Source organism: Sinocyclocheilus grahami, unplaced genomic scaffold (assembly GCF_001515645.1).
Source record: "Sinocyclocheilus grahami isolate Dianchi unplaced genomic scaffold, SAMN03320097.WGS_v1.1 scaffold834.1, whole genome shotgun sequence".
Lineage (NCBI taxonomy): Eukaryota > Metazoa > Chordata > Actinopteri > Cypriniformes > Cyprinidae > Sinocyclocheilus > Sinocyclocheilus grahami.
Genome location: NW_015506013.1, coordinates 234,015 through 258,284, shown reverse-complemented (window position 1 = coordinate 258,284; position 24,270 = coordinate 234,015). Strand labels below are relative to the sequence as shown.

General features: G+C 39.8%; 2 protein-coding genes across 12 annotated transcripts in view; one reads left to right on the top strand and one right to left on the bottom strand.

Annotated features, from left to right (window-relative positions):
• The window catches only part of LOC107562716 (collagen alpha-2(V) chain-like), a 57,432-nt gene extending 42,372 nt beyond the window's left edge, over nucleotides 1-15,060 (top strand). For both annotated transcript variants that reach the window (XM_016247416.1, XM_016247415.1), the window contains exons 11-54: nucleotides 3,401-3,454; nucleotides 3,545-3,598; nucleotides 3,689-3,742; nucleotides 4,513-4,566; nucleotides 4,772-4,816; nucleotides 4,976-5,029; nucleotides 5,132-5,176; nucleotides 5,271-5,324; nucleotides 5,482-5,580; nucleotides 5,686-5,730; nucleotides 5,840-5,938; nucleotides 6,117-6,170; nucleotides 6,355-6,462; nucleotides 6,566-6,619; nucleotides 6,713-6,811; nucleotides 6,927-6,980; nucleotides 7,075-7,173; nucleotides 7,248-7,301; nucleotides 7,500-7,553; nucleotides 7,662-7,715; nucleotides 7,813-7,866; nucleotides 7,983-8,027; nucleotides 8,119-8,217; nucleotides 8,444-8,551; nucleotides 8,638-8,691; nucleotides 9,052-9,105; nucleotides 9,192-9,245; nucleotides 9,342-9,395; nucleotides 9,529-9,636; nucleotides 9,734-9,787; nucleotides 9,864-9,917; nucleotides 10,012-10,173; nucleotides 10,246-10,353; nucleotides 10,458-10,565; nucleotides 10,663-10,716; nucleotides 10,806-10,913; nucleotides 11,015-11,068; nucleotides 11,182-11,289; nucleotides 11,466-11,519; nucleotides 11,602-11,709; nucleotides 11,787-12,093; nucleotides 13,133-13,314; nucleotides 13,497-13,739; nucleotides 14,242-15,060. In XM_016247416.1, the coding sequence (XP_016102902.1) occupies nucleotides 3,401-3,454; nucleotides 3,545-3,598; nucleotides 3,689-3,742; nucleotides 4,513-4,566; nucleotides 4,772-4,816; nucleotides 4,976-5,029; nucleotides 5,132-5,176; nucleotides 5,271-5,324; nucleotides 5,482-5,580; nucleotides 5,686-5,730; nucleotides 5,840-5,938; nucleotides 6,117-6,170; nucleotides 6,355-6,462; nucleotides 6,566-6,619; nucleotides 6,713-6,811; nucleotides 6,927-6,980; nucleotides 7,075-7,173; nucleotides 7,248-7,301; nucleotides 7,500-7,553; nucleotides 7,662-7,715; nucleotides 7,813-7,866; nucleotides 7,983-8,027; nucleotides 8,119-8,217; nucleotides 8,444-8,551; nucleotides 8,638-8,691; nucleotides 9,052-9,105; nucleotides 9,192-9,245; nucleotides 9,342-9,395; nucleotides 9,529-9,636; nucleotides 9,734-9,787; nucleotides 9,864-9,917; nucleotides 10,012-10,173; nucleotides 10,246-10,353; nucleotides 10,458-10,565; nucleotides 10,663-10,716; nucleotides 10,806-10,913; nucleotides 11,015-11,068; nucleotides 11,182-11,289; nucleotides 11,466-11,519; nucleotides 11,602-11,709; nucleotides 11,787-12,093; nucleotides 13,133-13,314; nucleotides 13,497-13,739; nucleotides 14,242-14,388 (3,768 nt within the window). In that variant the 3' untranslated portion in view covers nucleotides 14,389-15,060. The remainder of the gene's footprint in view (nucleotides 1-3,400; nucleotides 3,455-3,544; nucleotides 3,599-3,688; nucleotides 3,743-4,512; nucleotides 4,567-4,771; nucleotides 4,817-4,975; nucleotides 5,030-5,131; nucleotides 5,177-5,270; nucleotides 5,325-5,481; nucleotides 5,581-5,685; nucleotides 5,731-5,839; nucleotides 5,939-6,116; nucleotides 6,171-6,354; nucleotides 6,463-6,565; nucleotides 6,620-6,712; nucleotides 6,812-6,926; nucleotides 6,981-7,074; nucleotides 7,174-7,247; nucleotides 7,302-7,499; nucleotides 7,554-7,661; nucleotides 7,716-7,812; nucleotides 7,867-7,982; nucleotides 8,028-8,118; nucleotides 8,218-8,443; nucleotides 8,552-8,637; nucleotides 8,692-9,051; nucleotides 9,106-9,191; nucleotides 9,246-9,341; nucleotides 9,396-9,528; nucleotides 9,637-9,733; nucleotides 9,788-9,863; nucleotides 9,918-10,011; nucleotides 10,174-10,245; nucleotides 10,354-10,457; nucleotides 10,566-10,662; nucleotides 10,717-10,805; nucleotides 10,914-11,014; nucleotides 11,069-11,181; nucleotides 11,290-11,465; nucleotides 11,520-11,601; nucleotides 11,710-11,786; nucleotides 12,094-13,132; nucleotides 13,315-13,496; nucleotides 13,740-14,241) is intronic.
• Nucleotides 15,061-17,147: 2,087 nt separating this feature from the next.
• Nucleotides 17,148-24,270, bottom strand: part of LOC107562715 (PTB domain-containing engulfment adapter protein 1-like) — a 53,504-nt gene continuing 46,381 nt past the window's right edge. For 8 of the 10 annotated variants that reach the window (XM_016247411.1, XM_016247404.1, XM_016247410.1 and 5 more), the window contains exons 3-12: nucleotides 23,912-23,973; nucleotides 21,928-21,999; nucleotides 21,512-21,610; nucleotides 21,069-21,206; nucleotides 20,773-20,889; nucleotides 20,600-20,686; nucleotides 20,189-20,413; nucleotides 19,341-19,473; nucleotides 19,096-19,190; nucleotides 17,148-17,402 (exon numbers count right to left, since the gene is read on the bottom strand). In XM_016247411.1, the coding sequence (XP_016102897.1) occupies nucleotides 17,331-17,402; nucleotides 19,096-19,190; nucleotides 19,341-19,473; nucleotides 20,189-20,413; nucleotides 20,600-20,686; nucleotides 20,773-20,889; nucleotides 21,069-21,206; nucleotides 21,512-21,610; nucleotides 21,928-21,999; nucleotides 23,912-23,973 (1,100 nt within the window). In that variant the 3' untranslated portion in view covers nucleotides 17,148-17,330. Of the gene's footprint in view, nucleotides 17,403-18,729; nucleotides 18,741-19,095; nucleotides 19,191-19,340; nucleotides 19,474-20,188; nucleotides 20,414-20,599; nucleotides 20,687-20,772; nucleotides 20,890-21,068; nucleotides 21,207-21,511; nucleotides 21,611-21,927; nucleotides 22,000-23,911; nucleotides 23,974-24,270 lie in introns of all 10 variants that reach the window. The other 2 variants (XM_016247413.1, XM_016247414.1) reach the window with 2 other exon arrangements.

Sequence of the window (24,270 nt, the reverse complement as noted above, 5' to 3'; positions counted from 1 at the left end):
TGCCCCCTCAGGGGCCACACCCACAATTTCCACAGCTCCGGGCGGGGGTGGATGATCATACCCTCCGCCTGTGAGAGGAGATCTCTCCTGACGGGAATCTCCCACGGAGCGCCGTCGAGGAGAGAAATCAGGTCCGAGAACCATACTCGGCCCGGCCAGAATGGGGCTACTAGCAGAAGACGGACTCCGTCCCGGCGCACTCTCTCCAGAACTCCCGGGAGCAGAGCGATCGGGGGAAATCGGCCACGTCTGTACCATGGCATCCAGCCCCAGTGGAGCTGGAGGACTTAGCGAGAACCAGAGGGGACAGTGCGATGACATGCGACGTGTCACAAACAAATCCACCTGGGCCTGGCCAAGACACTCCATATCTGGAAATACATACATTCCCCGGGCCTCGGCCCCTGCCTCGACAGGATGTCTGCCCCCAAATTGAGATGCCCAGGGATGTAAACTGCTCTCAGCGAGAGAAGTTTGCCCTGGGACCACACAAGGATCTGGTACGCTAGTTTGCAGAAACGGCGTGACCGCAGACCTCCCTGGTGGTTGATGTAAGAGCTAGCATCACGCGGCGACAAGGAGCTCCCAGCACCAGGCCCTGAGCCAAGAACCAAGGTTTCCTCCACATGTCCAAAGCACGTAGGCATCGCCGCGTGACCTTGAACATGCGAAGCGGGTTTCCCCTCGGAGAGAACCCCTTGGTCTTGAGCCACCACTGTAGGGTCCTCATGTACAGCAGGCCAATAGGTATCACATTGGACGCACCTGCCATCAGAGCCAGCAGTCTCTGAAACTGCTTGACAGTGAGTGACCGGCCTCCTCTGACTCTTGCGACTGCGGCGAGGATCGACTCGATACGAGCAGGGGACATATGTGCCTGCATCGTGGTCGAATCCCACACCACGCCTAGATAAGTGGTCCTCTGTAATGGAGAAAGTACACTCTTCTTGGCGTTTAGTCTTAACCCCAGCTTTCTCATGTGGGCGAGAACGACATCTCGATGTCGAACCACCATCTGCTCTGACTGAGCTAAAATCAACCAATCGTCGATATAGTTTAGTATGCGGATCCCCTGAAGTCGCAACGGAGCCAGGGCTGCATCCACACACTTTGTGAAAGTGCGGGGTGAGAGTGCAAGGCCGAAAGGAAGAACACGATATTGGTACGCTTTGCCCCCGAAAGCAAACCTCAGGAACTCCCTGTGATTGGGAAGGATGGACACATGGAAGTATGCGTCCTTTAGATCGATCGTGACAAACCAGTCCTCGGACCTGATCTGAGACACGACCTGCTTGACAGTAAGCAGCCTGAACTTCAGTCGCATGACTGAGCGGCCTCCGCGGAGGTGGCGAGCCTCTTAGCACCGCTACGATGCCGGGCAGTGACTGAGAGTAGTGCTCGCGGGAGACCGCTGCGCCCTGTAACTCCGGCAGGGTTAGCAGATCGGTCTCCTGAGGGCACTGAGGCGAGACGGACTCCGTGTAATGCGGTGAAACCCGCTGCACCCCAGAGGGGACTGCCCTCATAAGTCCTGGGCCAGTGGCGTCAGGACTTTTTGGCCGAGGACCTCCTAGACTTAAGTACGGTCCGAAGATCCGGCTTAGCCTTGGAGGCCCCCGACCTAGAACGCTGCCTCGCTCCCGTGTCTCGACACGGGGGAGCACGCGAGGCCACGCTCTGTTTCTGTGCACCCCTGTATGCGGAGCTGGTACCCGGAGGGGGCTGCTGTCGGGCGGTCACCTTAGTGGCGCGTAGAGAGAAATCAGCGGTCCTCCTGAGCTCTGTAACATCCTCAGATTTTACCTGCTCACCCTCATCTAGCTCTTTCAGCAGGTCGGCTTGGTACGCCTGTAACACCGCCATGGTGTGCAGACACGCACCAGCCTGACCCGCTGCCGAGTACCCTTTGCCCACCAGCGCTGACGTCGTGCGCAGCGGCTTGGAGGGCAATGCCGGAGCCTTTAGAGACGATGCCGCGCCGGGAGACAGATAGCTCGCAAGCGTCTGCTCTACCCGGGGCATCGTCTTATACCCTCCCTCTTTCACCCCCGCCACATTGCCATAATAATCAGAGGCGGGAATAAAGAGGCGGGCCGAGAATGGGCTTCCCCACGACTTCGACACCTCGGTGTGGAGGTCGGGGAAAAAAGGCAGGCTCCGGCGTGGAGGTGGTGGCTTAGTACGCAAAACCCGCTCATCTAATTTACTTCTTTGCGGTTCAGCCATTTTCTCGGCGGGCCATTCGGTATTCTGTTTGGCCACGGCACGAGTTACCACCTCCAAAAGCTCCTCATACTGGGGCGACTGAGGGGGCGTGTCCTCATCGACGCCCTCCACCTCAACCTCCTCGGAGGAAGAGAGGCGGAACGCCGAGCTCGCTCCCCGGGGGGAAGTAACCGCAGAACGGGCTTCCGATCCCGGTGAGCGAGCGCTGGATCTGGCGGGGGAGGAAGAAGATAGGGACTCGCCCGTCTCCCTTCCCTCCTCCAGTTCCAGCTGTGAACCCCACGAGCGTAATCGCCGCTTCGCCTCGGCAAAGAGTGCCTTCCGAGAGCAGAGAACATGCATCGGAAGACGCTCGCAATGCGGGCAGTCAGCTCTCTCAAGAGCTGACTCAGCATGCTCCGCTCCCAGGCAGACAACGCACAAACTGTGTGTATCCGCCCCCGTAATGAAACGCGGACAGGGAGGAACACACGGTTTGAAACGCTGGCTGCCTTCACCCCTACTCAAATGATGTGACTTGCCATGTGCTTTAGACATACTTCTTTTCTTTATTTTCTAGCCCTACGGGACAGACAACACCAAATATGACTCACAAACAGATATCAGACTGACACACACACAGAGCGCTTGCTGAATGACAAAAAGCTGACGCTGGTCTCACCGCACGTGCTTTTATAGCCTCCTGGTCATTACGTCACCCGCCGTGACATCTCACCCATCTATTGGTCTGATTGCACACGAGATTCAGAGCCCGTCATGCTGAACGGCGTTCCCCTAGCGTTTTCGACGCAGCTCGAGTTCCTGAAGAGGAACATTTCTTTTGATCACAAAACCAGTTTTTTTGCGAATGATCTGATGCTACATATCCTTATGAGGCACAGAATATGGCGGGATCTATTCTTAGCGAATTCATTTAAACTCAAGTGACTTATTAGACAGGTGTTAAAGTTTAAGAATTAAATATACAACAATACTTTAAGAGAGTGAGATTGACTAATAGCTGAATTACCCCTTTCAATGCTGCAGAATCAGCCTTTCTAATAAATTCCATGATCATGCTACTTAAGTCACAATAATGATTCTGGTAGTAACGCATTGTTTTGTTACTAAATGAGCACTCCAAGTGTACAATGTACCATGTTTTATGTTTAATCAACTGTTCTGCATTGTATAGGGTGGTGCTGGCCAGAGAGGACCAGAGGGTCCTCTGGGGAAGCCTGGGGAAGATGTGAGTACTCTATGCTGTCATCATGGGCATCCTCACAACAATGTGGAAAAATTAAACAGGATCTGAAATGGAATTCTTTTGCTGTCATAGGGAGAATCAGGGACTTCAGGAAGTGCAGGAGAAATGGGATTTCCAGGATCTCTGGTAATAATTGGCCTTGATTATTCGCAGCTTTTATCATTGGATGGTGTTTGCTTGCATTCAGATTAATGTTTGAATAACTTTTATGCTCAGGGAGCAAGAGGATTTCCAGGGACACCAGGGTCACCAGGCTTAAAGGGCCACATAGTGAGTAAACTCTAAATCTCTAGGCCTCATTTAAGATTTACGCGTGTGACATGCATACAGTGTTTTTCAAAAGTCTGAGACTATACTGAAAATCCTTCAAAGACAGTATGACTAAGAAATATTGAATAAGAAATATTTATGTTTCTGCAGGTCACTGATCAAATAAGTTAATTTGTGACACTGACCATGTGAACTAATTTTGCATTAAACTGCAATAATACAAAGTAGAAGCATTGTCAGTAGACTTAGATTTTTTAAACCTCACTGTTTTATATGCTTTCTCAATGTTACCTTCCACTTTTGTCAAGTGTGAGAATTTCATTCTCTTGGTCTGGGGATCTTTTCAATGTGCTATTTTCCTGGTATTGAGTGCACTTTAATTTTCAAAGCATCATTGTTTTGGAATTACTTACAGATCATCCACCAGGCCACCAGTTTTGTCTTGAATGAATCACAATGCATCATATAAAATACCTGTAAGCCAGAGAAGAAGCCAAGTCAGACGTCACACACAAAATATGAAAGAACAAAATACACAATCATCATGTTTGACAATAAGTAATTGCTGCTTATTTTGCACAAGCACCAACCAGCTATTCACCACAAAGTTCCCTTGGTTGAAAATACAATATGAATACTAGAATAGAATGTACAATGTACACAAATGATTTTCAAGTTACCAGTGCAAAATTGTATTCCTATGGATATGTTTAGGTTTCTAGATGGAGTCTAACAAAATAATAATCCTGTTATGTCCTTTCATAATTCAGGGTCATCAAGGTCCATCTGGTCTTAAAGGAGAACGTGGAGCTGTGGGATCAAAGGTTCAGCTTTTGCAAATTTACTTCATTATTATGTAGCTACTCACTATAAACCCTAACTATTAATATTGACAAAGCTTTAAAAGAGCAGAGCTGTAAGACTTCATATTTGTCCATTTGTATATACACACACAAATATTAAATATGATTGTATTCATAATTTCATGTTTCTAAGTATATTTTCATCATATATTATTTATTATTTTAGGGTGAATCTGGTGGACCTGGTGCAATGGGTGCCCCTGGTCCTATGGTAAGAAGACCACATCCCAATACATTGCAAACTTCAATTAAAGTAGTACTACTGATGTGAATCTAGTAAATAAAAACATATATTTGTCATGCTTACACCGCCACAAATGCTTCTAGCCTTTTTCCCAATGAAATTAAATTGGCCTGTTGCTAAATGCAGGGTCCCAGGGGAATGCCAGGAGAAAGAGGACGCCCAGGCCCGAGTGGCACACCGGTGAGAGCAAAAAAAAAAAAAGAGTGATAGCATTGTTCTGATCACTTTAATAAGAGTTTTGAGTACAATAAGATACATTTATTTATTTATTTTGTATTTCAGGGCATGCGTGGTACTCAAGGAAATGTTGGGAAACCAGGTCCAATGGTAAGGAATTTTAATAAATCAAAGGATAATATGTAACATACAAAGCAACTACAAATGTCATGATACTAATCTCTAATGGTTTAATTGTTTTAAGGGTCCTTTGGGAATTAATGGTGCCCCAGGGTATCCTGGAGCCCCAGGCATGAAGGTGGGCAATGATAACAATAACTTATACATATGTTTTGTATCATTTTTCGCTATTTAGCTATTAGCTATTCATTTTATATAGCGTAATAGTTCAGCTGAACCTTCACTACCTTAAATTGCTGTTACATTTAGTAATAAAAAGGAATTTTACTTTACAGGGTCAAGCAGGACCTACAGGTGTGAGGGGTCCAGAGGGACCACAGGGACAAAGAGGAGAGACAGGACATCAAGGCAGAGCTGGACCACAAGGACAACAAGTACGTTTGTGATTGTCATGTTGTATATTAGAACATGATTGCAAATACTAAGTCAATTATTTATTCATCTGTGATGCAAACTGAGCGTGAGTCTGAATTTTTCAGGGGTCTATGGGCACTGACGGTGGTCCAGGTTCCAAAGGCCAAGTGGTATGTTAACGAAAAAATTATTACATAATACATTGATGAAAGAGTTAGCAAAAAAATTCAGTTTTCATTATGCAGATATTGGCAACTAACACAACATAATTTTCTCCAGGGAGCTGCTGGTCCTCAGGGTCCTATTGGTCTGCTGGGCCCAAATGGCCCACCAGGACCTCAGGGAAGCACTGGACAGCCTGGGATCAAAGGTCAATTGGTAAGGAATTTGTTGCTCACGTTGTGGTGTATGCATTTATGGACTGAAGATTTGTTGTGTTCATATAATATAAAATAGCCTACAAAATATGTACTATTTGCGCCCGAAAATGTGTATAATGAAGAACAATTAAGAACACTGAATCTCAAACCAGTCTTGTGTTTTGCGTTGTGTTTAGGGAGATTTAGGTGTTCCTGGATTTAAAGGAGAGGCTGGACCTAAAGGAGAACCTGTAAGTTTTGAATAATACTGTAGACCTACATTTTTTCCCCCTTCAAAGCTGAAGCATGCGGATTCTGTGCCACGCCATCAGACAAATTTACATAATTAGTAACTGTTTTCTAACAGGTAAAAAACTAGGAGAAGACAAAGAACACACAAATTACCTTTAAGTGTAATGTATTTCTTTGTCATAGGGTCCACCAGGATCACAGGGAGTAATTGGACCTCAGGGAGAAGAGGGAAAACGTGGGTCCAGAGGAGATCCAGGTTCTGTTGGCCCACTCGGACCTGTTGGTGAGAGAGTGAGTCTAGTTTTCCTTTTATTGCCTTTACAAAAGCAGACTGGCATGAATGTAATTACAAAAACCAACTCTATTTTCATGGGGTTTTTATTGTCTGATATAGGGGGCACCTGGAAACATAGGCTTCCCTGGTCAAGATGGCCTACCAGGTCCAAAGGTAATAAAAGAGTTTCGTTAAATCCAAAGTATTAACAAGCTGAATATAATTAGCTGAATACTGAAATAATACTATTGTTCATAATTATCTAAGGGTGCACAAGGTGACCGTGGAATTACAGGAATTCATGGTCCTAAAGGCTCGACTGGAGATCCAGGGAGAACAGGGGAACCAGGTCTACCAGGAGCAAGGGTAAATGAAAATGTTCATGTGTTGTGTCTTTATAATAGAAATGTCAGAGCACAATGCACCAACTCCTTCAAATACAGTATATCACTAATTAATTTTTGCATCCTCTTTTTCTCAGGGTTTAACAGGTACACCTGGAGTTCAGGGTGCTGAAGGAAAGCCAGGACCATTGGTACATTTATCTGACGTTTTCCATTCATGACTGGAATAAAATATCCAAATTTTTTAACAGAAAATAAAGAAATGGTACTATTCACTTTCTACAGGGTGCTCCAGGTGAGGACGGGCGCCCAGGGCCTGCGGGGTCACCTGGAACAAAAGGCCCTCCTGGAACTATGGGATCAATAGGCCCAAAGGGTTTTAGTGTGAGTAGAATTTGTATTTATTTATTCATTTATTCTCTGTAAATACATGACTTATCATTTGAACAATAATTTAGGGGGATCCAGGAAAGGCAGGTGAGCAGGGATCTGCAGGAGTTTCTGGGCAAAGGGTGAGTAACAGCAGATAAATGTATTAACTACTTTTGACACCACAACACCTGAGCATAACTGCCTTGCAACATGCCAAATTTTTTTTTTAACATCTGACACTTAGTTTTTATGTTCAAGCTCAATTAACATATTCAGAGAATATAAATCTTGTTCTAAATGAAAATGAACTGTACCCTTCAACTTTGACTCTCTCATAGGGCACACCAGGCAAAGATGGAGAAGTAGGCCCAGCTGGTCCACCAGGTCCACATGTAAGCGTACACAACCATCTGCTTTTGCTATTGTTGTATAGCTATTAAACTTACAATTAGACAAGTGCAATTAGAGTACAATCTAGGATTGTATTTCTTGATTTTCAGGGTCCAGCAGGTGAGAGAGGCGAACAGGGACCTCCTGGAATGCATGGCTTCCAGGTGCTTGATTTATGACTATTTAATCATTCAAAATGATTTATATTCTTTGTTGTTATCTGGCTCTTTAATAAGATCAATCTTCTTACCTGTTTCTCAGGGTTTGCCAGGACCAGCAGGTGCTCCTGGAGAGGCAGGAAAACCTGGTGATCAGGTACAGTTAGTTAACTTCAACATACAGTCCATCACTAATTCCTGAAAAAAATGGATGAAAAAGAAGGGACAAATGGCAGAAAACAATGCTAATCAGGCATTTGTCTCTCTCTCAAGGGTATTCATGGTGAAGGCGGCCCAATAGGCCAAATTGGACCAAGGGTGAGTTCTAGTTTTACCTTAAAATGCTTCTGTAAACACACATGGTTGAGGTCAAGACATGTCCTTATTGGTCAGTCATTTCATTGAACAGGGTGAACGCGGAATCCCAGGAGAAAGAGGAGAGCTGGGATCTCCTGGTTTGTCTGGAGCCAAAGGTATCCCAGGGGCACCTGGTCATGATGGCCCAAAGGTAAAATTAAGTATCTATTATTAGTACTGAGACACAGGAAAAATGTTTTAATTTATTTCAGAATAAGATCTTATTGTATTGTTGATTGAGCACAGAATACACTTCGAAATAAGCACACTGCCTCAGTTTCACTATGCAGCTACTTCATAATCTTGACATATTTAGTAAAGTGTTGTAATTAATGCTTTTAAAATGTTAATTTATCCTTGTACTGAATTACTTGTAGGGTAGCCCTGGGCCTACTGGTACGGTAGGTGATTTAGGCCCTCCCGGTCTGCAGGGAATGCCAGGTGAAAGAGGGATCTCTGGCCCACCTGGTCCAAAAGGAGAGAGAGTGAGTAGCAATGCGATTAGATTTACAGTGTGCACATATATATTTGTATATTTGTAGTTCTCTAATGAACCTTTTCCCACATTTAGGGAGCTATTGGTGAGAAGGGGTCAGAGGGCACTCCTGGAAGTGACGGTGCAAGGGTAGTTATTTGTATTTTTAAAACATCTTAACTGAGTGGTTATCAACTGGTGGGCTGCAAATCATTCTGATAGTGCCAATGACAAAAATAAAAATGAAATAAATAATATAACACTATTCATGTTCCTGTTATGATTTGAACTTTGAAAGAAACATTTCAAACTGGTAAAAGTTGAGAGGAAGCAATCTCAATATCAAGCATAAACAAATGTAACAGACATGTTAGTAATCGAACAGAGGGTGAACTATACAAGACTTGTTCAAGCAGGCCCAATCATAGATGTGCACAAAATTCTCTGTAGATGATGCTTAATATGCATGAAAGAATAATCTCATGCTGACGTGTTGTCTTTCACATGTAGGGTTTGACAGGCCCAATTGGCCCTGCAGGACCCGCTGGTCCAAGTGGTGAAAAAGTACACCCACATAACATATTATTATCTATATTTTACTTTAATACAGTTTTCTTTTACGACATACTTCTAACATAGTGTTTTAACAGGGAGAACCAGGCCCTAAAGGACCACCTGGACCTCCGGGATCAAGAGCAATGCCAGTGAGTTGATATTTCACACTCAAATACAAAAGGCAACAATGTTTCAAATTAGTTAAATGTTTTGATTTAATAACAAATATTTGTGCTAAAACCAAGGGATCCCGTGGTGAACCTGGGCCAATAGGTGCTGTAGGCTTTGTTGGACCGGCTGTAAGTATACATTTTGAAAACTGACAGAAAACTCATGGTTGTTTGATATTGTATGCATTAAATATGCGAAAATGCTTTTTGTCATATCATTGAGTAAACCGGTTCTGAATATGGTACACTTTCAAAATCACAGGGTATTGATGGTCAGCCAGGTGTTAAAGGACCACCAGGGGAGCCTGGACAAAAGGGTGATGCTGGATCTCCTGGCCCTCAAGGGTTGGCTGGTCCTCCAGGGCCACAGGTGATAAAACATTTGCATAAAAAAACAGGACCTTTCAGAAGGTCCTGTGAACATGCTAGTAAATTAATTATCCCCTTCTTAATATGTGTGATTACAGGGTAATATTGGGGTAGCTGGACCAAAGGGTGGTAGAGGAACACAGGGGGCACCTGTAAGTATAGATGTGATAGCAAACACTGTATCATGCGGTTTAAATGTCTAGTCACTTCACATACCTCAATGTTTAGGGCCCAACAGGTTTCCCTGGATCTGCTGGAAGAGTTGGCCCACCTGGTCCAACGGTATGTTGCATGGGCTACAGAGGTTCACAATCACAGATCAAAAATTATGACAATTCAAAACATTTTTCAAACCTGTAGGAATTTATTTTCTTAGGGTCCTATTGGTGAGCCAGGTCCAGTTGGTCTTCCTGGGAAAGAGGGTCCTCCTGGTCTTCGAGGAGATCATGGACCGCCAGGGCGCCAGGGAGAGAGAGGTCACCATGGGCCTGCTGGAAGTCCTGGAGACAAAGGAGATTCTGGAGAAGATGGACCACCAGTAAGTGCAACAGATGTTTCTCAGGTGAAACACTAAATGTAAAAACAGAATCTTAACGGTTATTTCCATTAGGGACCTGATGGGCCACCAGGTCCTGCTGGAACCACGGGGCAAAGAGGAATTGTAGGCCTTCCTGGTCAAAGAGGAGAACGTGGAATGCCAGGACTCCCTGGGCCAGCTGTTAGTATTGTTGTTACATGCCGAAATATTAAATATAGAGTCTAAGACCACTTATTTTTTATAAGACCTCCACTAATCTGCTTCTTCATGATTGTCTCATGTAGGGTCCTCCAGGAAAACAGGGTACATCAGGAGCCCCAGGAGACAAAGGACCTCCTGGCCCAGTTGGAATGCCTGGTGCTAATGGACCTCGGGGGGATCCTGGACCTGATGTAAAATATATTCAATATAATTGTTACATTAAATTTGTACTGACTAGAGTTACTTGACACAATGAATAAATGTATAATTTTTGGTTCTGATTATTAGGGACCTGCTGGATCTGATGGTCCACCAGGAAAGGAAGGTGTCATAGGAGTCCAGGTGAGACCCAAAAACATTAAATGACCCATGTCCAAATCATAATTTCAAGCTTTTTGTGCCAATCATACAAAGCTGTTTCATTTTTAAAGGGTGATCGAGGAGATCCAGGCCCAGAGGGTGCGACTGGATCTACAGGACCACCTGGTTCCCCCGGTCCTGTCGGTGCAACTGGAGGAATTGGAAAGAGAGGAGAGCCTGTAAGTCTCATATTTTCTTATAATTTAATATATATATATATATATTAGAATGCCATCTCGAAAGCATTTTGGCTCACTTTTTCCTCACACTCTCTTGGCAGGGTTCAAAAGGACCCTCTGGCCCTCCAGGTCCTGCTGGAAGACGAGGACTCATAGTAGGAAACTTATGACAAAACACAATATGGCATTATTGGAATGGCTCCAATTAAAATAAAAATGCTAATAAATACAACTATAAAACCAATCCATTTCTAACTATCTATTTAAGGGACCGCAAGGACCAAGAGGAGATAAGGGAGATGTGGGTGACCATGGAGAGAGAGGACAGAAGGGCCATAGAGGATTTGCAGGCTTACAAGGTCTTCCTGGACCACCTGTAAGTTATAACAAAGAGATTCAAAGAGAAAGGTTACTTGATTCAAAGAGAAAGGTTACTCCAAAGCCTACATAATTCACTTGAGTCGCATAATTAATTAAATATAGAAAATCAAGCAATATATTATCAGTGAAGTATTTTTCTATCATAACATTTTACATTCACTTAATTTTTAGGGCACAACTGGAGAACAGGGAGCTCTAGGCATCATTGGTCCAAGTGGACAAAGGGTATGCATTTAACTTGTTTAATGTGAATGATTTACAACTAGTCAAATGGTGACTGATATGAAATAAATAATTTGTCTCACAGGGTCCTCCTGGGCCCATTGGGCCACCAGGAAAGGAAGGGTACATTGGACAGCCTGGACCTATGGGTCCTCCTGGTTCAAGAGGAGTTAGTGGTGATATTGGACCAGAGGCAAGTTAAACTCTCCTGTCACTTCACATAGCATTACAACTTAAGACACCCACTAATTTTTGTCTCATCATGATTAGGGACTTCCTGGAGAACCTGGCCCACCTGGCCCTCCCGGATCTCCTGGACCTCCCACTGCAGCTTTGGAAGATCTGTTTGGTGGGCCTCAAGATTATGATGCTGGTCCTCTTCCCCCAGAGTTCAGTGAGGATGAGGCTCTACCCAAGAGTAACTCAACAAGCGTGTTCCAGGCTGATCCTGGAGTTCAGGCAACTTTGAAAGCTCTGAGCAGCCAGATTGATAGCATGCGTAGCCCTGATGGTAGTAGAAAGCATCCTGCCAGAACTTGCGAGGACTTGAAACAATGCTACCCTCAAAAAAAGAGTGGTAAGTTAATTTTGGAGTATTCCACGAGCAGGTAAATCATTACAACCAACTGTACTAAGTAGGCCGCTGACTTGCTATATCGGTATCCTACATATACCAACTCAGGCTCATTGGAAAAACGTGCCTGGTGACATTTATGAAAAATTATATTACATTAATATCTTGCAGGTTTTGTGACAATTTCAAGTGAAATGTCCAGTGAGTCGCACTAAAAGCACTTTCAGTTTTATCCAAATCAGATAAACAGAGACTTCTGAAATGAAATCTCTGGGGAGTGGCAATAAAAGGTTAATGAAATAATATACCACTTCTATAATCCTTACCCTAAACCTAACCAATAGTGGTGCAACTGCATTGCAAGTGCAATGTACCTGGTGAGCTACCAAGCAAGTTTACTACATCAAAAAAGCCATATATATGGAGCTTATTATTTAATGTAAACATCAAAATGTATTAGTTTACAAATCATGCACTATGGTAAAATTATTTTGAGGTCATAACATAACATTGTGCAGGAAACCACATGAAAATAAGTCTTTATTAATCAATACAACTAATCAGAATTTGTGTTAACAGGAATAAAAGTGGTTTTACTAGTCATTTCAGCTGGAAACTGCAATGCATTATATGTATAGGTACTTTTTTTGGAGTTTTGCAAAAATCTAGGTAGAAGCACGTCTTTTCAATGAGCTTAGGTTGACACAATTAGACATTGAATTACATTTATACACACACACACACACACATACACACACACACACACACACACACACACCACACACACACACACACACACACATATATATATATAATATGAGAGAGAGAGAGAGAGATAAGACACACAAATACTAGACTGTACTATAAAAAAACTGTACTAAACAGCAGTTTTTACAATATACTTACTAATCTAACATTGTCATTGTGGCTTTGTACCTTTGTAGCTGCTATTTTTAATAAGAAACAAAACTATTTTCCATAATTACCAGAATATTAACAGTTGAAACCAAACAAACTTAAATGTTTCATCCCTACATCGTAGGTGAATACTGGGTGGATCCAAACCAGGGCAGTGCAGAGGATGCCATTAAAGTTAATTGCAATATGGACACTGGAGAGACATGTATCTCCGCAATACCTGCCAGCATCCCCAAGAAGTCCTGGTGGAGTTCCCCAGGAACTAAGCCTGTGTGGTTTGGAGCCAATATGAATGGAGGAACATATGTAAGCATGTTGAGCCACTCTTACGAACATGATTTTGTTTAATCATGTAAATTGTGTAAGCTCAGTTAGTACTACTGTACTTAGAATACAAAATAACTTAATATGGCATATGTCATATGACTTATCTATCACCTATAACTGTATTTGCCTATTATTTATCTCTTTTTTATGTCTTTATGAAGTTCACTTATGGGAATAAAGACCAGCCGGCCAACACTGTCACAGTTCAGATTACTTTCATCCGTCTGCTCTCCAAAGAGGCATCACAAACCGTCACTTACCACTGCAGGAACACTGTGGGCTACAAGGATGAATCAACTGGAAACCTCAAGAAAGCAGTCATCCTCAAAGCTTCAAATGATCTAGAGCTCAAAGCTGAGGGAAATAACCGCTTTAGATACACTGTCCTTGAGGACAGCTGCTCAGTAAGTACCCTGCAGAACATCATTTATATAAAGGCACAAGCCTTGTTTCAGAGGCTAGTGATCTGTCTTGCTCTCTACTACTGCCTACATTTTTTAAGGCAGCCTAACCTTGTAAGTGAAGATAGGATTTGGAACACTCTGCATGGAAAGCAACCTTGTGCATCAACACAAATAGCACTAGTTTATTTTAGCATGTTGCTAAGCTAACAAAACATTATGATGGATAAAAATACAGTTAATACTTTTGTGATTTAATAAATTATATTTATTATCTATGCATTAGTGGTATCTCAGAGTGATGCAGCTTACCTTCTGGAACAACCTTCATATTGGGAGTGCACATTTGATATAGTCCATGGAGACAGCTCTCTGAGTTTTAGAACAGAGCCAAATGGGGGGAATTTGAGTTAGATTTAACAAACATACACATACAGTATCAGTAGTCCATAAGACATCACAAGCGCCTCCATAAAAACCTAAATGAATGTATTTTTCTTCACAGCAAGCAAATGGTAAGTGGGGCAAGACGGTGTTTGAATACAGGACCCAAAAAACAGCAAGACTACCTATTGTGGATATTGCACCTGTGGACATTGGAGGTTCAGATCAGGAGTTTGGCATTGATATTGGGCCTGTGTGCTTCTTGTGAATCAAGGAGTAGAGATGCTCCTTGAGAGATTCCTGAGACTCTTAAAGTGACTGCTGACAAGATCAGCCTTGTACATACAGAGCACTGGACTTTTCTGGCCCTGTAGCGAGATATTTATTGTGCCTTCCAAGCATTTCAAGAAAACAACCGCTTCATACGGTTTTTACAGATTGTTCCCTTGAAATTAGAAATTAAAATGAACTGAATGTTTATGCTACAAGACTATTCATAAACTGCTGTTTTAAATTACCATTGCAAATAACAGTAATGATGCTACACACTGTACCAACACTATTTGCAATTAAAATGATTTGGATTTGCCTGTTTTCATTATAGTATGTTTTATTTTGTATTATTATTTTTACACAAAAATGGTGCTAGAGGACGTTTGCGTTCAGTTGAGTGTATTTTGACTCCTAAAACTGTACTCTTGTACATTCAACTTGTAATTACTTTCAAAACCAACTTACAATTAAAGATGAAAACGGTGATTCATTAGTGCAAGCTACCTCGTTTCTATAAACCGGCAAAAGCTGACCACAGACTTGATGTACATGAATTCTGTACAACTGGTTGTATTTCTCTTATCAAAAGGTACAATGCAGGGTACACAGCAAAACAATTTGTCTTGTTTCCAGCCAAAATATCTAAAAATTCTTAAATCAAGAAGGATTTTCTAGACAAGTAAAAAATTATTGTCTTGTTTTCAGAAAAAAACATGTCAAAATTAAGTGCGTTTTTGCTTGAAACAAGCAAAATAATCTGCCAATGGTGTAAGCAAAATAATCTTGTTTTCTGTTTGAAATAAGATTATTTTTAGATATTTGGGCTGAAAACAAGACAAAACATCTCTCTAATCACTAAAAGGTGCATTATTATTTATCTTTCCCATAGCCTATTGAAAACCAAGTACAGCTATCACAAGTGCAAAGCAAGAGACATTTTAACCCATTAGTTTTATACTTTAAATGCTTCTGTAAAGGTAAAAGGCACAATATAGTAAAATGCTGTTGCAGTTAAATAAAAAAAAAATTGTGATGTTTTTTATTTGCTAAAGCATGCAAGTATACCTATAATTCTTGCACATTTTCTTCTTTTATTCAATTTTAGAACTTTTTAAAGACATTTGATATATGGATTTGAAGCTAATCTCATGTATTTGCTTTGCTCAGTACCAGTTATCATTTTATTGAATCAATCAACACAATATTTTTCCCTCTTTTTTCTTGACTTTTAAAGATGCTTGTTTCTTTCCTCATCTTTTAAGCATGAACATATATTTGTAATTAATAAAATTGTAAGATATTGCTTTGCTTCATTATATCCTCTGTAAGTTGCTAGAGTGATTTCTGCAATTTTGTCATAACCTGTCAGAATGTTGTTGCTGTTGTTATTTTTTTTTTCGTAATTAATTAATTAATATTTTTGCTTTGAGTAAATAGTAAGAAATGGCAGGGATAATACTAGTTTAACATATTTTTGATATTAAAAATATTGTTAAAATATTGTCATTTTCCTGTATGTTAAAAATATTTGACTAAAATAATTGATATGATCAGAACTGTAAATACCTATAGCGAGGACTGCTCGTTATATTAGCAGTATTTGGGAGGAGCATAAATATGGGTATTTTCTGAACAGGAAATGTTTGAATGTTCTATTATTATGCCTTGTATACATGTTCCTCAGACAGGGTTTCTACAAGTTTCTACAACAATTGCACTGATTGAAATATGACGCATCTTGGTGCAGCACTACTATGAATGGAAAAACACTTTTGTTGAACATACAAAGGATGGGAAAGAGTGAAGTAACACACTCCCAAGATGTGGTGCTCTTCAGAAAGACACACTTATGAACAGTACACACAGATTACATGATTAAGCCAAATTACATTCTGAACAATCATCATGAATTATAGCGTGAAAAACAAACATTTTAAGCTTTTATACTAATTTTAAGAGAGTACATTTAAAACACTTTAAATGTAATGGTAAATGAATGGGACTCAAGTACATAATGCTCATTTTACTGTATTATTACTATTACTTAACACTGTATTTTCAATACATTATCTGCGACTTGAAATAAATTACTTAAACACTACAGCATGTGGGTGAAGATTTGTAGAGCCAAAAATAAAAATTCATACAAGGTCTCTTATTTAATGCAAGTAAAGGTCTAAGAAAAACATGTTACAAAACATAACTTACACAGAGAATATGTACCATTTTCTTTTAATGACTACAACAGCAAAATAATGCTTATAAACTGAATTAACAATAATACATGAACAGAGCTCTTTCAAAGTGCTTCCTTGTGCAAGAGTATACTAAAATATATCATATAAAATTAAACTGCAATACGAGTATATGTTAATGTGGAAATAGTCCAGTCCTACAATTTATATCACTGCTGCTCAGTTAAAAAATACTGTATTTTAATGGATCCATTGCTATTAACAAAAACAATATCATAATTTTACATGCGATTGGATACAAAAGGAATGTGATTATGATGCATGGTAACGCATTAAATGTTAAAAATAAAGTTACAAAAATAATGTCAATTACTATAACATTGTATGTGTTTATGAATTGTAATATGCCACAGATTAAAAACAGCAGCTTGTATGTGTAAAACAAGAATCTGCGTTTGATAATAGTAATGAAACATTGACACAGACTGTGCAATTGGACATACTATCTACATCCTTCATTACCTGTACAAGCAAGGGGTGTTAAAACTACATTTCTATGTAGTTCTTACAAAAATAGTGATTCTACTGCTTCTGATTTCTCAATATACTTTTTGTAAACCAAATTCAAAATGCAAATACATAAAAAACGTAAGGTAAGACATTGACATCTTGACTTTAAACCCGAGTTTGGCACTTTAATACAAATGGTTTAACATGAAAGTGACAAACTTTCTTCTTGGCATCAGCAGCGACCTTCTAGTGGATCAAGGGAAAAGACAGTGCCCTCTACTGTTAGTCCCATTTTGAACCCCTCCTGGAGAGGGAAAAAAAAAAAAAAAAAAAATTAGAATGAATCCTTTAAACAGGGATGCATGCATCTAAGTTGCTGTGCTCTTGGGGTAATTTTGGTCGGCCGGCCACTCCTGGGAAGGTTTTCCACTGTTCCATGTTTTTGCCATTTGTGAATAATGGCTCTCACTGTGGTTTGCTGGAGTCCCAAAGCTTTAGAAATGGCTTTATAACCTTTTCCAGACTGATAGATCTCAATTACTTTCTTTCTCATTTGTTTCTGAATTTCTTTGGATCTCGGCATGCTGTCTAGCTTTTGAGGATCTTTTGGTCTACTTCACTTTGTCAGGCAGGTCCTATTTAAGAGATTTCTTGATTGCGAACAGGTGTGGCAGTAATCAGGCCTGGGTGTGGCTAGAGAAATTGAACTCAGGTGTGATAAACCAAACACTTCTTCACACAGGGCCTTGTAGTTTTGGATTTTGTTTTCCCTTAATAATAAAAACCTTCATTTAAAAACTGCATGTTGTGTTTACTTGTGTTATTTTTGACTAATATTTAAATTTGTTTGATGATCTGAAACATTAAAGTGTGACAAACATGCAAAAAAATAAGAAATCAGGAAGGGGGCCAACACTTTTTCACACCACTGTATATATAAATCTGTTAAATAAGTAAAAAGGCTTTTTTAAGCAGGGCATGAGCCAGAAGCAAATGACACAGGGTTTAAAGTCTGAGTGTAAATAATTGATCTTAGAGACATTTAGAGGGATAGTTCACCTAAAAATGAGAATGTTATCATCATTTAATCATCCGCACGTTGTCCCATGAAACACAAATGGAGACATTTAGCATAATGTTGACATTGCTTTTTTTTTTGGCTATACAATGAAAGTGAATGGTGACCAGGGACCACAAAGCTCCAAAAATTACAAAAGGCATGATAAAAGATCTGCGCATATTATTCCAAGTTTTATGAGATAACAGATTGAAACTGAACCCATTCTTCAGTGGAAATCATCTGCCATAGCTCTCAAATCTCATTTAGGCGATTTGAGCATTTGCATGTTTACATATCATAACTGATTCAACAATTTGGTTTGTACCTCAAATTAAACTATTGTATGGCTTTAAAAGACTTGAAATATTGCACACAGTTGAACAGAAAACCAGTCACCATTCATTTTCAATGTATCGATATAAGAGAAGTGAAAACATGAAGAAAAGTCAAAAATGAGAGACAGAATTTTCATTTTTGGATGAATTATCCCTATAAAACAGTTAAACATTCCAAATTAGACCTAAGCTATATGTCATCTGAAAAAAAATTCAAATTGTCTTAAAATACAAACCATCTTTGCCGCTGCAAGCAGAAAGAGAGCAAAAAGATGGAAAATTGAGGTTGTTAGTTGAGCAAAACTGGCAAATGATATAAATGTTTCATGTAACTGCTCTGTATGCAAGATTTACTCTGTGTTAGTCTATTTTCATCGGGTTCAAAGCATACTTAAAAAGCAAACTTCTCTTGAAAGTTTTCCATCTACAAACAGAATAGCACTCCCAAGACAAATCCGAAATGAACATAAAACCATATATAATCATATTATTCCCTTCTGCACTGAGAGAGTCTTCACAGCTGCAGCAGTGCCTACCGTCAGCTCCATTAGCTGCTCATTTACACCAGTCCATTTGCTAATAATTCACAGACATGCAGTCACCTGCATCTCATCCAGCTTGGACTGGATGTCGGGAGGAAAGTCAGCTGCCCCGCAGGTAAAAGGGTCAAATGGTTCTGCACCAAACAGGTCTCTCCCTGAAGAAGAAAATTACAATGTTTTTTTCCCTTCATTTTATAGGCCACTGGAGCGAACATCCATAATATATGAACCTATGCAACCTGATCTTTTGGGCAAATGAGTCAACATTTCTTTTGGTAAAGAAAAAGGGGAAAAAGACAACTTACTAATCTCTGAAGGCGTTGCAGGTGGTGGAGGGGCCGAGCCATTACTTGCTGGTAATGGAACCAATGGGGTCATTGGAGAAAATGGAACCATGTCAAATATGTCAGTGGGCGTCTTCGAGGACATGCTGTTTCCCTGCAAATGTGAACAATATGTGAAGTACATAAGCAATCTGAAGAATCACTCATTTGAAAACCATTTTCATCGGTTAAAACTTAAGAATAAAGTGCATATTAGAGTATATAACATTATACTAAATATTATTTATAACTATGAAGACCCAATTCACAAATATTTTATGTGAAAGTTTGATTGTGTAAAAAATAAACAAATAGATAAATAAATGTTGACCCTATTCATATTCCAAGTGTTTTTGTGCATGTTTCATTGTGTGCATTATTCCATTATATAAATCAATAATTACATCTGTATTTCTTAATCAGTGTGTCATAAAAATATTTGTAGTTTAAATAAAAAATTAATCCCTCTCACTTTCTCACTCTTTTCATGATCCAATCAATTTCCAAATGATAAAAAGCCCCACCTTTTCCCCTTGCAAAACAGCACAATTTACAATAACAATATTTGGAAATATTTCAAATTACAGAAGGTAAAATGAATCTTAGTCAAAATTCATGACCACTTAATTCTGGTTCACACCGCCCCAAACAAATACCAACAGGGTAAACACACCGATCCAATAAAACCCAACAGCCACTGGAATCTAGTGTAGGCGTTTGTTGGCCCATGTGAACCAGCCTTCAAAATCTGAGGGTAAAACTTAGCAAATCAACTGAAACCAACAACCAAGACCACAAAGATAGAAAGAGTAAACAGAAAGGTGCTTAACAGGAGGGCGAGGATCACTGGCTCCACTGGGAGGCTTTGACAAAGCTGGTTTAGCAGGTGGAGGAGTCAGAAGACCAGCAGAAAGGTTAGAGTCAGGTGAGCTCATTGGCGTTAGTGTAACAGAAGAGATTTCAAGGCAAGAGAACGAGGTCACGTTGTGACACCAGAAGAGAGATGAGGGTCTCTGAAGCATATAGGCCTCATTAGAAGAGTTAATGTGAAGAAGCTGCGGAAAGAGCAGAACTAGTCAACACTTGTTTTACAGCAGTGTTTTTTCTCAAAAAAGGAAAACTCATCAGATTAGAAGAGGTTTTTAGGCATAGCTGAAGTCTGTTTTGTATGCAGCTAATTAAGGGAATGGTGAACGGCAATTATGTGCAGTCCACTGACAGGAAGTCCACGCAGTGCTTACAGGAGGAACTTGAGCAATCATCAGCTGTTCCTCCAAGACTTGCAACTGCTTCTTCAACTCAGAATTTTCAGCTTCAAGATCTTGAATCTACAAAGACAGACATCGATTTGTCATAAACAAATGTTCCTATTTGAGACGTTGCATTGTGTTTTCTAACTGTACACGATGCTCACTCTTTTCTGTAGGCCACCTATCTGTTTCCTTGTCTCTACGTCTTTTCCCCCGGACTCCAAAAACTTCTTGTATGCCAAGTCAAACGCTTGGCCGATGGTCAAAGTTATCTCTTCTGCCTGGAATCGACAGATACATGACAGATCATTTTCCTAGTAACATCAACAGCAGTTTTGTTTGGCCATTTGTCTTCTGAACCACATTTAATTTACAAGTTCTAACACAACACGTAAGCGTGACAAATCATTTCTTCAAAAAAATTAGGACAACTGATATGACATATTATCTGTTGTCTTACACATTTTTCACTGTCAAACACATAGCAGAGATGTTTGTTGGATTCTGAATCTTTACAAATGAATGTGAATATTCTTTTGTCTGTCTTATCATCCGCACAGAAGGATATCCGGTGCAACTGACAGTTGTACTGTACTTCCTGTGAAGAAGAAAATAGGATAAGAGACAGTATAGACAAAATATAGGGCCTTTAGATATATATGGGCATAAAGTGGCACCAAAAAGTACTTGGACACACTTGGCAAATGTATAAAGTCGGTTCCCCTCAGGCTCACACAGGTGTAATAAATCTTAGTAACGATGAACAGGTTCAACAACCAGAAACTGTCCAAATACTTTTTATAGGGCCATTATAGTGCCTCAACTGGCTTTTACTTAAACAACATGGCTCATGTGAGACACAATTGGTTTCGTAAATCTGTTTGTTAGGCTATATGCACATACTTTTGATTTAGAATCTAATATTTTCACTCCGTAGATGGAGATCTGTAATTCCACTTTTGGGATCTTCTGTCCCTCTGACTTCTTAATGTGTCTCTGAAACTTTAGAGAGAGAAACAAAGACCGAAAGACCACAATCAGGTTAAAAGAGATCAGATATGTTTAAGATCAATTGATGTAGAATTTCCTATTTTATCAAAACCCCTTATAAGTGATAATGTAATACTGAGAGTGGAGGGTTGATCAAATTAAATTATCTATGCATCATTAAACAGGTAAACTGTGATCCACCACTGAAGGTCTGAAACAGCTGGAGGGCTCTGATATTACATCCTCTCAAGAGAAATACCACTTCCTGTTTCCAGATGTAAGCAACGGCCCCTACTGTGTGCAGCCAATGTAAAACTACAGTAACTTACCTTGAGCTTTCTGACGGCATCTTTCACCACCTCTGTACCTTTGGGTTGATCAACTTCTGTGTGCCCCAGAAACTGTGGGAGAAACATGAAAATCATATGTTATGGAACAATTACATTTTTAAAATAATATAATAAAATAAAAAATCTAATGTCTGTCAATTAATGATAAGAAAAGTACTTAAGGACATTTATTTAAATTGACCACAAAGCAAGCCACATCTCTGCTTCCCTTTCTTGTACAAACACTGTCAGTTATTGTAGGCTCAACTATAATGTTCATTTTATAAGGCTTTGCTGATTGCTAAGAACATTCTCCACATTTAATCTGGAACACATTAAAGCTAGTTTGTTATGAAAAGAAAATCATCAGGAGCATGAACAACAGTACATTTCGCATCCAACAGATGGAGCTATTAACCTTTACCCAGTCCTTGTGGTCAAGCATCTGTCTAGACGCTGTTCTGGCTGATTTAACAACGGTTCTTAAAACACCTAGCCATTACTTCTCTAGTCTAATAGCTACTCTATTGAAATGAATAAATAAACAATAATCTGACAGTAACCACAAAAATTTCCAGACTATACTTATGTGATTTTCTTGTCTGACCCATTTTCACTTGTCAAATATGCATTTCGTATATTCATGTTACTCTCTGATGAGGCTATAAACAGAGTCTTGAAAAGGTCCTTCTACCTTACAAAACGTTAATTTCTAGAACTCATTACTGCTGGTCTGCCTCTTTCCAAGAATGCATTGAAAGTAATGGATTCATGATTAAGACTTAATCATTATACAGGCAGCTTACATCATACTATTAATATTATTATTTTTTTTATCAGAGAAACTCTTCTGGGGGAGAAGAACCGCATTATCATCCAAACTGGAGATAAACAAATAAGACTCCATAAACGTGTCTGCAGCACGTCGTTATGATGGATGCCATCCACACTCAAGGGCAAGTGAGCACGGTAGGACAGAAAGTGAGGCAGGAGTGATAGATACACTACATTACACTGGGTGGAGAGTCTCTTGTTCCTGACGACTGTTCCCTGCTGGTCTGTTCGAAGGTGTTTTTTTTGCCAAAGACATCCAGTCTTTGCTCATCTATCACCTGCTACACTGGCAGAATACCATTTTTTCCCCTCTTTAATTCACTTTCTTTGTCTATTCTCTTCTCATCTCCAAAGACAGACAACAGCTGAAACTTCAGCAGCTCTGAGAATCAAAACTGTTTTGTTTTTGTGAAGAATACAGTAAGACATCTTAGAAGCTTGGGAGTAGACAGCTTCTCAGCCCTGAACAGAAGATGAGTCTTTGGTGAAACGGAGCGTAAAACAACACTGACAGTATATACGAGATGTTCTTGCCCACAAGATGTTTGATGAATAGCGAAACAGACACAAAAAAAATCATTGTTTTGTGAAAATACTGCAAAAGAAGACTGTGAAAATTGATATAGCATTTGCATTGATCCATCCATTTAAGCTGTGTCTGTTTAGACCTCTGGTTATTGGTTGCTGAATTTTTTGAAGAACAGTTGATGTATTTATGCCAACAAGCATTAAAATCAGCACAAAATCAAAATTGGCCCAATTTTACTTCTTTATACACATTCTTGTTATTTATGCTATGTTATTTATGCTAGTCTATGCTATTTATTCTCATACTACAATAGTTTTTTGTACTCCATTAGGCTAATTCATTAAATAAACATAAGTAAATTATGTTAAATGTGTCCTACAATGCCATTCAAAAGTTTGAAAAAAGTAAAAGATGATGAAAATTACAGGCCTCTCTCATCTTTTTAAGTGGGAGAACTTGCACAATTGGTGGCTGACTAAATACTTTTTTGCCCCACTGTATATATATATATATATATATAGCCTATATACATACACACACACAAACACAAAATATCAGCAAAACAGTAAACCTTAAGAGAAATGGAAATGAATTGAGTAAAAAGAGGTTCATAACACATACCTTGACATTGTATGCTATAAAATGCTTGGCCAGTGCTTCTGGAGTGTGCATCCATGATTTATCTAGAAAGAGACAGAACACTATTAACCTAATAAGGTTCTTTATGAACTTATGAAGTATGCAATATCTTAATGATATCCTTAATGTTTTAGACAAACAGTATATAAATAAGTAGGCCTTTAAATCAGCTGCTGTTCAAACCTCTTAGCAGCAAAAACTCCAGTTCAAATGTGAATAAACAACAAACCAATTATTATGAATGATTATCCATTAATCAACTGCTGTTCAAATCTCTTAGCAGTGCAACTCATGTAAATGTGTTTAAACAAAAAACCATATGATTAGAAATAATTATTTTT